Here is a 13,262-nt window from a genome sequence, read left to right as displayed (position 1 = left end):
TATGACCTGACGGTGGATTGCCCTAAAAAAAAAAAGAGACCTTGATGAAGATGTATATCATAATGTTGTCAAAGCAAAACAAACAATTTTTTGGGGGGTAACTTTCTGATCCAGTGCCAGCTACTATAGTCAATTTTGTAATCATGCCAATGGGTGGTTGTGCCATCTTGTCATCTACTCTGCTGCCGCCATGGTAGTAATAATACAAACTAAAAACAAAATTAAAAAAAAAACCAACATATTTGTTGCCATCCGTGGGTCCTTGCTAAGCCTGAATTTTCTCCTGCAGCGGAAAGGCAATGAGTTATTTAAAGGCTTATTTTTCTCGGAGTGAGGAGACGTCAGTCTGCTGGAGGATGTAGTTATTTGGCTGTCAGAAGGCATTAAGCGGACGGCGAGGAGGGAATTAAGGGCTGTGAGTTTTCAGGAGTCGGGAATGAGAACACCGCAGCGCTAGTGAGGGAGAAAGCTGCCGATGTGTTCGGCGAGCCGGTGGCACTGCGGCCTCGGCTCGGAAGCGAGTCGGCTGCGGCCGGCTCCAGGTAGCCGGAGATCAAGCGGGGCCGCGGGGCGCGAGATCCAGGGCCCGCAGCCATTGTGAAAGATTGTAGCTTTGCCGTCAGAGTCCGATACACCGCTTGTTTAAAATGCAAAGCGCCAAAAAAAAAAAGGAAGTTTGTCGCGATAAGGCTCTTTGCTTTTCTTACTCTGCACTGCAGTCATACCTGTCATTGACTGATTTGAAAGTGTGCAGAAGAGGCACATGAACGTTTATTGAGTGCATTCCCAGAAGGCAGGCTTTCAGCACTAATACAATAATGTCCTGTAGAGTGTATTTCAACGACAGTCGTCGATGTTGGCAAGCGGCTCATTGGTTGCGCAATTCAAATCTTGACAGGATTTTCTTTTGATGCCGTAATTATTCCTGCAATTATTGTTGCCACTAATAACCAAATAAAAAGATTTTTTTCCGACCACAAATAGGTTTTCTTCCCATTCAAGTGGCGTTTCAGGAATTCCTGAACAACGTGCTTGTATCAGTGTGAACATGTGTAACCTGCTCTCCAGAAGCCAAGATTTTCAAGGTTAAAAGCTTCGATATTAAATCATTCATCTTCCTGACAGGCCCTGGAAGAGATAGATAAAGGAGCCACAGCCGACGTATCGATTGTTATTGTTTTGGATATGGGATGTATAAAGTCAATGATACAGTATATGCGTGTGTGAACCAATCTGTCACATTGGAAAAAAAAAAGTTCATTTGAGGATTAACCTTGAAGAGCCTACAACAGTTAATAACTAAGTGGCAGCAGTAGAGGATTATTGATCTTTTTAATTTTTTAATGATCCAGCAGCCAGGGATTATTGGAAGACCAGTAATGTTGATTCTTTATTGGTGATACACGTTAGTCAGGCTGGATCTGTCTCCAGGCAGAATTCACGCAGTTAGCACACCCAAAAGCCACTTGATTGTTCCCCTCTGCAGGGGCTAACGCAAAAAATCCGTTCACTGTGAAGTTAGAGAAAGAGACTTGCTCATCCAGTCTAATCTGATTGTCCAGTACAGGGTCAAAGAGGGGGCTGAAGCCTATCCCAGCAAGCAACAGGCGCAAGGCAGGATACACCCTGGACAGCACGTCTGTCCATGGCCAGGCACACACACAGATACAGACACGCACACACAGTTCACACAAGGATCGATTTTCCCGGGAGCTAATTAACCTACTGGTATGTCTTTGGGGGAAAGTGGAGCGCCTGGCCGAAACCCACACATATCATGCAAATCCTGGGGAGAACATGCAAACTCCCCACAGACAGCACCCCAAGGCTCTTTGCCAGGAAATGAGCCCAGGGCCCCAGCGCTGCGAGGCAGAAATCCTACACCATTGCGCCAGTCCGCAATGCTAAAAATGTCACTCACATGCAAATGACCACCAGCTGTGCTTTTGAGATGGTGTGTACAGGCAGTAGTTCCTCTTTTAGTGTGGAGCTGTTTCACTCAAGGGTTTGGAAAGCAGGTTCAATCACTCAAAAACCCTGGTGCTGTAAGCCACCCAAGCATACAGAGCATAAGCTTTGTGTTTTTTAATTATTTTAACATCACGGTTGTGGAAATTGTCCGGTGCTGCTTAATTTTTCTAAAGCATTTCCAAGTAATCAGAGTGCTTTTTAGAATATTACTGTGCACTCAAAAAAATAAATAAATAAGGTTTACCAGGTAAATCCTATTTTTTATGCATAACCCCTGCTGGAGCAATAAGACCGTGTGATGCCTTCTGAGCATTCTTGCTGAAACCTGGCCCCTCTCGGTCAGTTTGAGCGATGACATCTGTAATTATCCATCCAGAGCGGAGCAGAGCTGTGGAATTCCCCTGTGTTTGCTTACCTCAGGAAGCCATCACTCTTGAAAAAGTACGTTGCAAAAGTCTTAAGGAAATTCCAGATACTGCATCTGTTTCTCCATGTGTTTGACATTCTGCCACTGCCTGGACCTGGGAGGAGGGGGGGGGGGGATTAAAGATGGCTTTTAATCTCCTGGAGAACCCCTGTCCATTAGGTTGTATACAGCAGGTGACTTTCTACAGATCTGGACCACTTTAACTGTGATCAAACCAAGCCATTTAGAGACCATTCGAGACCCTTCGCTCCTCAATTTTCACTTCATTGTGCCAGTTACTTGCATACTGTATGTATATTCCTCATCTAAAAGATTGGGCTTTGCATTTGCTCTGTGGCTTAGGATCTGCTCCCGTGGCTGGAAGGTTGCTGGTCCTGTGGCCGGCAGAGGAATCCTACTCCGTTATGCCCCTGAGCAAGGCCCTTAACCCCAACTCCTCCAGGGGCGCCTTATAAATGGCTGACCCTGCATTCTGACCCCAAGCTTCTCTCCCTGTCCGTGTTTCTCTTAGAGAGCAAGTTGGGGTATGCGAAAAGACAAATTCCTTATACAGGAAATTGTAGATGGCCAAGAAAGTAAACTTATCTTATCGTACATACATTGGAATTCTTAATCTGATCTCTGATCTCCTGGGACAAAAACAGTACAACGGACAGCACCACACAATGCAGACACCAGGAACAATAAATAAGTTGGGGACAATAAATGTGTAGTAGTGAGACCAAAAAAAAATGGTAGATGTGTATTGAGTCTGAGGCATTGCAGTTAGCTGCTGAGGATGCATGCTGCAGTGGGATAGAAGCTGTTCTTGAGTCTAGTGGTCCGCGCTTTAACAGTGTGGTACCGCTTGTCAGAGCGCAGGGGGGGGAACAGTTTGTGGCCGGGATGGCTGGGATCCTGAATGATGGATTGGGCTTTATTGCGACAGCGGATGGTGTGGATCTGGCCGATTGAAGGTAAATCAGTTCCTATAATCCTCTCTGCCATTGCCCACAGCCCTTTGTAGTGCATCTCTACCACACAGAGATACCACCAGTAAGGACACTTCGTCTCATCTGCAGCAAAGAGGACACAGGGAGGAACCCAGCTGTGTCTAGAGGCACTCTGTCAGGTGCCTTAAACAGCCCAGGAGGTAAATTCATCCATCAGTGCCACTAGTGGGGGGAGTATTCTCAAAGACCTGTTTAACCCCCCCCCCCTCCTACTTTTTTAATGAGCGCACGCGCCCTGTGAGTTCGTTTTGTGACTGGTTTGTCGTATTTCAGGAAAGGGGAGAGCGTGTTCGTTTCCAAATCCAGAGCCAGACCCTCCGAGGTGCCTGCTGGGAGCTTTTCCTCTGCTGCGTTCGCTGTTTCACTTGTGGCGTGCGTCAGGGTGACAGCGGGCCCCTGTCTCTGTGTGACGCGGACTCAGAGTGAACTCCGCAGGCCTCTCCCCCCCCTTGCTAAAACGCGCACGGCTTCACTCTGCCCTGTCACTCCTTATCCGGCCCCTTCTGGTTGGCAGCCTCGCCCCGGCCCGGCGTGAGAGACATCACCAGTAATGAGGAGCGACTGGCCGATTTAGCATGAAAACCTCAGTGTGAGATGCGGCTGTAAAGCAGATGAGTTCCTGGCTCCCCGCGAAACAACAAAGATGAACCTGTAGTCTTGCGGTCCAAGAGGCACCTTTTCCACAGCAGCTCTGGGGGTGTGTGTCTGTCCGTCTCGGGTGGTTCCAGAGCTCTGGCTGGTGCACGTGAGGTGTTGGATTTTACCTACTAGTATACTCAAAGAGGAAAGTCGCAATAAGAAACACGCATCCCTGGAGAATCAGGCCTTCTTTTTTTGCATTTTCTTGTCTGTTGAGCCCTCATTTGTTTTATCGGTGATGTGTATGTGCGTGTCTGTGTGTGGCGGTGGGGGAGTGTCAGTGCTTTGGCTGCAGTGCTGAAGTCTGTACACCTTTTGTACAGCAGATACTATACTTTATCCCCCTTCAGCTATATTTCTCTTGCTTAGTGCTTTGCTGTTGCTTGACTACCAGCAGCGTACTAGGCCAGGAGCAATATTAACAGTATAAAGGTGGATGATTGACAGTTTGTTTGTTTTTTCGTGGTATTCTCTCTCTTTTTTTTTAGGCTGCCCTTAAAAGCAGGAGACTAGTGGGCTGTTAATCCCGGAAACCGAATTGCTCAGTGGCACACATGAATGACAGTGGTTAAACTGTTTTGCGCTCTAGTGATTGATAAGTGTTTTGGTTAGAACAAAGCCCGAGAGGTGACGTTCATGAATTTTTCAGGTACCGTTCCCGCCTGCCGTCTCAGGTTACCGTAGCAGCACGCTGGCAGACGTGCTGTGCTGCAGTCCCATGTGCTCCCCACAAGGAGACGACACCCTCTTAACTTATCCCCGGATCCAGCGTTACACCAGAAACGTCAATGCCAGGCCGGGGAAAGGAAAGATCAGAACAGAAATGTTCTGGGGTCACGTGGAACTTCGTTTCAGCATCTCAGTTGGTCTTCACTCAGGGCTGGATTTTGGTGTGCGTAGGCCTGAGGCAGCTTCACTCGGAAATGTGCAAAATGAGGGGTGAACGCCAATTGAATGACGTCGATTAACATGATGCACTATAAACTATTCTAATGCTAAACCACGTGATTGATGGAGCGAGTCGAGCGAGCGTCACTTCGATACTTCTAGTTTCTAGAGAGCGTGGGATTATTGATTTGGAGCACCTAGAGTCGATCTCAAGCATGTTGTTTCAGCTCGTTTTTTCCTAGTCACTAGTGTCTCCCTCCTTCGTGGGCCCTAAAAACTTCGTAGGCCCTAGGCACTGTGCCTACGGTGCCCAGTGGGACATCCGGCACTGTCTTCACTGTAGTTACAGTCCGTCGGCGAGAGCCAAGTATTATACAGACACAAATAGAGCATCGTCCGCTTTCTTGCATAAAATAATGTGGTCCCTCAATGTTACACTGCCTGCAATGTTTAGATGCACCAAGTCAGTCAGTGCCGGGGCTCGCTGTGAGAGAAGAAGAGTGATGTTTTTTATTGATTGCATAATCTTCGAGCATTAAGTTGTAATTTTTTTTAACGGCATTCATCCAGCTGTGGAAATGAATATCGGTGGGGAGCGGACATCCATCAGATGTCCTCTCGCAGACCCCATTTGCATTATTGTAAATGACATCGTCAGAATTGTTCTGTGGTCCTGGTTTTATCTCGGGACTGCAGTAGCAAGATCCTGAGGCCTTCACTCAAGAAGAGTGAAGGAGAAAAGATGATGGAGCCAGAGGAGTAGACAGGTGTCTCAGTCTCCCTTATGTCCTCAAGCCCAGCACAGCAACTGCTATGGAGCTGCAAGGTGTTTCCTGCACTGAGGACACCCATAGGACTTCTGCTGCCGTGCATCTTGTATGCTTTCCAGCTAAACAAGTGCCTGTTTCAGATACAGCATTGGGGGCTTGGGCACTCTGCTGGGTCCCACACACACAAGTCAGCCGCCGATTTCAAGCGACTTGGATAGGAAGCACCGATCCACGTCAACACTCGGTGTTCCTGAATTGGAGGCTGCAATTTCTTTTTCCTTTCTTTGTGAAAGGCTGGTTAGAACAGTTTTTTTTTTGCGGCGTAGTTTATGTTCACTGCCATAATTCGCCCTGATGCATGTCTAGCACTGATGAAGGGTGTTTTGCGATGAGAATTCCCGAACCTCTCAAGCCCGTTGATGGATCAGAAAGGGCCTTAGCGTTCGGAACTGAGAGTCTCTTTTACCCCCTTGCTAAAAAAAAATATATGTTTCGATCACACTTCTGATCTTCCAGTCTGAGAGCACAAACTCCATATATATTATATATCCATGCTCCTGAGTTTGATTCTGGGATTTTCTTTCTTTGCTGAGTTCTCCCTGTGCTACTGTGTCTTTCCTACAAGTCCTCTCAAGTTCTCTCCACCTTCTAACCACTTGCTATATAGGGTCATTAGTGTCTATGAATCAATCTCTGTCCTGCAGTGGGCTGGGTACAGTCGTGCCTTGTACCCTGAGCTTCTGATGCCTGCTAGATGTCTAGTATATTATGCAATTTTCCTGGATCCGTCTCCGGTTTTCTGTTGGCAGTGTCTCTTTCCTCCTGTGTTGTTAGTCTGTGCAGGATGCTGCGGCCAAACTCCAAACAGTGCGGTTCTGCGGGGCCCCCCTGCTGAGCGTCCTTGCGAATTCCTCACTGCCCTGTCCACTCCCGGCACCCCTGTCGGTCACTCCCCCCCTTTTCCCCTGCTCCCCATCTTGGCCCCCCACAGGCTCACGCTGGGGAGAGGCCAGGCGGTCAGACGCACCAGTGCAGGGCTTTCGGGGTTGTACCTGGGGCTGCGGCTGCCTCAGGAGCCGACGGTGTGTGCGCGCAGTTGGAGAAGAGCAAGGGTTAAGGGCAGGCTCCCTCGCTGAGGGGCGAGGGAGAGGGCGGGAAACTGGGAAGAGAAGGACGGGAAGAGGAGGGAGGGTCTGGATGGTTCTTCAGGCTGCCACCAATAGCGAGCCAGCTCGGAGGAGCATGTTCAGGACGCTGGAATGCAAAGCCCTGCTGCATCAGGGCTCACTCTGACCTTCAGAAGCGTTTCAGATCATTTCCCAGCATCACCGGGACTGGGGCCGTTGCTCCTCATCGCCGGCTTCCGTCCTTTCAATTTTCCTGCTTTATTAAGAAACCGCCTTAGCATCGCTCCAGGAATGAGGTTAGGGTTGTCTCCTGCCTGTCTCCGATGAGCTCTCCCTGCCTGTTGCCCCAGCCTCGGCGACATTTCCCTCCTATAACGGCCTGCCCTCCACCAGCTGTAGCTGTGTCACGCCCGCCTCCCGGCTCGGTTCAATCAAGAGGCTCGGCTATATTTGGGGCCCATTATTTTGCTTGTATTGTCTGCTAAGAGGCTGTCAAGCGCAAAACATATTTCCCCAGATTGATTGCTGTTGACTCAGACTCCATCATTGTTTGGGCTTGACAAGCAGCCTCAGCAGCTCAGGAGCTGTGCCAAACTGCCTTTTCTGGGAATGGTACTGTAGGTAAGAAAAGCCAGCAACCCCAGGGCCACCCACAGTGTGCCCATGGGTAAGATTTACAGGGGCAATTCCTAGATATGCAGGGGTGGTTAATGACCGGGGTAGGACAGCAGCAGGTTTGCCATGCATTTCTGTGCTGAATCTGCAAGTTGTCTCCGCTTATAGCACAAGGAAGTGCTTGTCTAAAATGTCCCCTTGCTGGCGGTAGTCTTATTTGTCACCCTGTCCATCTCGAGTGGTTCCAGAGCTCTGGCTGGTGCATGTGGTGTGTTGGGTTTTACTTACTAGTATACTCAAAGAGGAAAGTCGCAATCAGAAAATAAGAAGGGATTCAAACAATCGCTGGTCACGAAGCTAATCGATTCCATGGATCTTATCCAGCTGTTTCTTTAAAGGAAGCCAGGGCATCGGCTTCAACAACATGGCTGGGTAGCCCGTTCCATACTCCCACAACCCTTTGAGCAAAGAAGTGCCTCTTGTTCTGTTGTAATTGCTCTTGTGGCCTCTGGTTCGTGTTTCACTTCCACTGAATTGATTTTGTCAACGTCTTTTGAGGATTTCTACTCTATCCAAGACTAAGAAAGGATTTTGTTTCTTCAGTGTGTGACATTCCCTTAACCCCCAAATGATATCTGATTCCACTTTTCTAGAGTAATGCTAGAGCAGCAGTACTTTTTCTATAGGGAAGAAGCTCAAATTATGCACAATATTCTTAGTACTGTAGTACATTAATTCCTAATGTATTTCTCTGCGCTCACCTGCTTTGAACATTATCTGCCAGGTGTCTGGAAAGTCTCCTATTGTCTCTGTTACATTGACTACATTTCTGTACTGTTTGATAATCTGCCTATCGTGGGGACATCTGCCACCTTGACTACTTTCCTAACTGTTCCAGAATTTAGATCAATCAATCATTTTCCCCTTATTTAAGCTCGGTCTTGTGCAGTGGGTGCCGACTAAGCGAACAGAAAGTCGTTGTCTCCTGTTGCTTCCCTGCTGACATGCCCCACTGGTGCCCAAGTCACTCGTTTGCTGTGTGTTTCTCTTCCAGGACCCCAGGAGTAAGCACAAGTTCCGGGTGCACACGTACTCCAGCCCCACCTTCTGTGACCACTGTGGCTCCCTACTCTACGGCCTCATCCACCAGGGGATGAAATGTGACCGTACGTATGACCGCTGTCTCTTTCGCCCTGCGCAGGGATCGCTGACCGCGGCTGAACGCTGCACTGAACTCTGGGCAGGCCTCTCCCGTCTGGTCACCTTGCAGCAGAGAAAGGAGGGAAAACTCCGATGGGTGGATTGCTGGATGTAACCAGTTTAGTTTCTTAGCTGGGAGGCTAAGTGTAGTGTTGATTCGTTGGAGTTCGATTTCCAGGCTGCAGTACCTTCTGTGCGGAGTTTGCATGGTCTCCCTATATCTGCTTAGGTCTTTGCCAGGTGCTCCGGTTTCATCCCACCTTCTTAACATGCCAAGAAGGTTCAATAACATCTCTTGAGTTGTAACTGAGGCGGACCGGTGTCCCACCACTGGGGTATGCTTCTGGGATGGGCTCTGGACTGTGGGGGTTTCTACAAAAACCAAGGTACTTTCTGATATTGGAGGGGTGCTATCTGCTGGTTAGGAAATTACCTGTATGTATTAATAGTATAGGGCGGTAACGGAGCACAGTGGTTGGCAATACTGCCTTCAGCTGTTGGTTTCAATTCTGGTTGTAGGAGTTTTGTGAATTTACCGGGACAATTTATTAATTGGGAGCAGTAAAGCACGAGGTGGTTCTTTTATGGCTATTAGACAATCAATCGTCAGGAACAATCAGCGACGCACACACACACACGGATTCAATACACGAGATACGTTTATTAATGCAGAAATTGTGCATATAAAACATATAACAATCTGCCAGGATACAGATGGCAGATCTCACTATGAGGTTTACCAGATACAAGATATACTATACACGATCAGAAAGAGTTACAAAACAAGGAATATGCATCCGGTATACTGTTCTGGTGTACTGTTTCATTCAGTCTCAGGAATATGAATTCTACCTTAGCTACCCATAAGTAAATGCGTTGCTCGTGCGAATTAAATTGATATCAACCCTTGCTGAGATACAGGTGACTTCTCGATCAGCAATGTAGAATATTGGATCACTTATCCAGATATGGATTTGTATTTCCCGGGGCACGGACACAACAGACCAGCGGGCAGGCTCTGTTGCAGCGACATCCAACCGGCACCATGCTGGCTCGGGGCCCAACCCATCCTGGTGCGGTTCCGAGTTGCAGGGAGAAGGAAGGAGAAGGAGAGTCTCTCTGCGACGCGCGGGACAGTCGTTGCTCTCCCAGGGACCGACTAGTAGTCCGGCTGACTAGCATAAAGTCTCTATGCACAGAGGGTGACCGCGTCTGAGCGAGTCACTCTTTAGGGTGGACGAAACGCGGTCTGCTTCCGGCATAGTGCTGCTGCTGAATAAAAACGTATTCACAAGAGGCCACACGGGCACTTCGGTGGTCAAGGGAAGCGTCCGCGTTGGCTGCTAGCGATTCGGGCTTACGTACGGGCTTTCTCCCGGCCGACACTTTGCTGAAACAAGGGACCAGTCCCTATACAGACAACACCGGGCCGTCAGAATGACCGGAGAAGCAAAGGTCTGACCTCTGCCGTGTCTTTTTGGCTAGAACGAAGACGGACGGTGATTGGCTGAAAGTTTGGCGGGCATTTGAGAGCCACGCCCTGCAGGTTCCTGATTGGTTGGTCAACTGTAGGAAAGAGTAATGTTGACCTCTTGACCCCTAGGACTGTAAACCGGGTGTTTGTGGCCCTAGGGTCCCGGCGCCAGGAGTGGCCCATCCATTATAATAGCCAGCCATGACTGAGCGCGTCCCTCATTTGGGAGCTGCCCCTTCTCGGAAAGAAAACACTTTAAAACAGGAACTACATGAATAGCTTCTCTGTGGCTGGACCACAGAGATGAGGAAGAGAGATGGGGGGCCTCATTCAGGAAAGCAACACTTAGTTGCCACTACACGGTCCGGCAGTGCTATCTGCGTGGAGTTTGGATGTTCTCCCTGGGTTGGCGTGGGTTTCCTCTGGGTGCTCCTGTCTCTTCCCCCAGTCCAAAAACATTACTGGTAGGTTAATTGGCTTGTGGGAAAGCTCGCCCTGCTGTGAGTGTGTTTGTGTTTGTGTTTGTGTCTGTCTGGCCTGCGATGGGCTGGAATCCTGTCCAGGACATATCCTGTCTTGCACGTTTTCTTGATAGGATAGGCTCCAGCTCCTCTGTGTCTCTGAATCTGAAGAAGCAGTTCAAAAATGGATTTAGGAAGTATACATTTTAACTCAAAAAGTTTTATCGCCCTGTTAAAAATAAATTCAATGGCCTCACCCCCATTCTATACTGTAGCACCAGAGTTCTACTGACAGTACTGCTACAGTACTACTGACAAGCTTTCAAGTGTAACTGTAACTGTGTTTTTAATGGGATTTTTAACCTTGCATAAAAGTGAGTGTCGTTCATGCAGGGAGAAAATGATTTACAGAAGAATGGCTTGTTTGCAAAATCAAACGGCTGGCAAAAATGACCTGAAATAAAATTGTATCTCTTGTCTCACAGTGACATCTAATGACTTATGTGTGCTACTAACTGCCTTTTGCAAAGCCATTTGGAAGTCTGTTAAAAGACGCTTTTGAGGAACTGTAGCAGAATACTACACACCGCTGATAAGACATGGCTATTGGACTACAGTTAAATGCGTTATCTGAGTGTCAAAAGACAGTAGTGGAGTCCTGCAACAGTGGGGCACCGCAGAGACTCAGGAAGCTTTTGATTGATTAATTGATTTACATGTAAAGTGCCTGACATACAGTGTAGGAGAGGATCTGTTGTGCATGTCACTGGCTCAGTATCTCGTTGCATTCCCTTGTGTAAACTGCACGCTTGTCTGCTCTGTACATATTAGTTGGAGAAAGATGGAGCTCCAAAGACATGCCATTCTGTCCACTGTGCGTCCCAAGGTGATGCACAGCCGGTTGTCCGAACTCAAATCTTTAACCTTAAAGCCTAAAAGCCCTCCTGACTGCCTTTAAACCATCGGCTTATTGTTAGCCATCGAGTCGTTTTTTGCATAAAGAGAAGCCTACACATACAGTAGGTCCTCGTAACTTTATAACGTCTTCTGTAAATCACTTTCTCCCTGTGCATGCATTAACGACACTCACATTTATGTGCGGTTAAAATTCCCATTGAAAAGGCTTATTGATGACACAATTTTACAGTTACAGTTACACTGTAAACAGATACATTGGCAGAAGTCATTTAACCCTAGGTAATCGCAGGCGTCAAGAGAAACAGCAGCCTCGCGGATTGAAATACGAGCCTCAAGAAGAAGCATGCGGCCGCGGAACTTCTCCAGCACTGACTGCGATCAAAATGACTTGGAGGTTCCAAATCTGTATCGTTATCAGTGCGTGCATGTGCGCATGCCCCTGCCCGGTCTGCTGCAGGTTCTGTCGAGACGTATTGAACGCCCTCCCGCATTCGCACGGGCCTCGGTGACGATGACGGCCGTAACGTGACCCAGCCGTGTTACGAGCGCCTCGGCCGTGCTGGGGGCTATCGTTACCTGGGTGGAATTTCTCTCCTGCGAGCGCGAGACGGTGTGTGTCTGCTGGCTCTCGGCATCACGTCACCTGTCTGCGCCCGGCCCGTGTCACCCGGCTCCTGTTCCCCGGGGCGCTGTCCCGTATGCGTGTGTCGGGATGCGTGCCTGTGGAGGCGGCGGGGGCGGGCTGCGTGCTCCTGTTACCTACTGTAAGTGAAAGGACCTGATGAAAGCCGTTGTCCAGGCGTGAAAGAGCAAGCAGTTCTCCTTACCTGGGCCTGAGTATCGGCTGTGTCCCTTAAGAAGCCTGCAGGGAAGTTTTTTGTCATAAGAGATTCTTCACTGCTCTCAGACTGGACCTTGCCTTTAAATGCTCTCTTCTCCATTTGTCTGTGGGGAGTCACGCAGACGAGCCCTACTGCACCTAAACACCAGGGGTTTCAGTTTTAAGCTGACAGGTGGATCCTCCTGCCCGTCTCTGGCAGGCTACTGGTGGGGGGTCACTCGAGACCCCCCTGGTCAGAGCTCCATGCCTTAGAGCTGGGGTTTCTTTACCTGGGGTGCTTGCACACTCTCGGGGTGCAGTAGAGGTCTGCCATCCGAGCCGAGCCGGACGGGGCCCGACAAAGTATCGGGTTTCGGGTCGGTTTTTCACTTACAACTTCGGGCTCGGGTTTGTTTTCTTATAAGCGAAAATGAATTATTGTTGTTGTTATTATTATTATTATTATTATTTTATGTTTGCACTTTTTTATTAGAAGAAATGTGTAACTCATTTTGCGCGCTCGCTCGCTCGTTCTCTGTACTGTACGTGTGTAACAGAGCCTGCCTAGCTAACTGTTCGCAATGCATGAAATAAAACGAAAACTCACAAAGTCGAGAACTACTCAAAATGCCAAATGAGTTGGGGGACGGCTTCGTTATGGAAACATGATGACCTAAATACCAGTTTTTCTCAGCGCAGCGGCATTTTCTGTCTATTAACTCGAGCGCATGGCAGCCGAGCAAAGCACTGTAAAACCGCATTGTAAAATTTGGCAGTACCATTCGGGCTCGGTGGGGTCGGGCCTCAAGGTCTCGGGTATGGGCCGGGTTCGGGCTTCATTCCCGTGCAGACCTCTAGGGTGCAGTAAGACAGTCCAAGGGACGTGAGAGTAACGTATAATTTTAAACGTAGCTATACTCCAAATGTGATTTCATCACAACAAATGAAGTGAGGGAGCCA

The 13,262-nt window shown here is 48.6% G+C and overlaps 1 protein-coding gene across 2 annotated transcripts in view; it reads left to right on the top strand.

The window, feature by feature from the left end:
• Window positions 1–13,262, top strand: part of LOC148818474 (protein kinase C beta type) — a 147,812-nt gene that overhangs the window by 68,267 nt on the left and 66,283 nt on the right. For both annotated transcript variants that reach the window (XM_088936819.1, XM_088936818.1), the window contains exon 4: window positions 8,484–8,595. In XM_088936819.1, the coding sequence (XP_088792945.1) occupies window positions 8,484–8,595 (112 nt within the window). The remainder of the gene's footprint in view (window positions 1–8,483; window positions 8,596–13,262) is intronic.

This window comes from Atractosteus spatula, chromosome 18, assembly GCF_055471065.1.
Source record: "Atractosteus spatula isolate fAtrSpa1 chromosome 18, fAtrSpa1.hap1, whole genome shotgun sequence".
Classification (NCBI taxonomy): domain Eukaryota; kingdom Metazoa; phylum Chordata; class Actinopteri; order Semionotiformes; family Lepisosteidae; genus Atractosteus; species Atractosteus spatula.
Note: the sequence above shows the minus strand (reverse complement) of the source record. Positions and strands in the feature narration are given on the sequence as shown.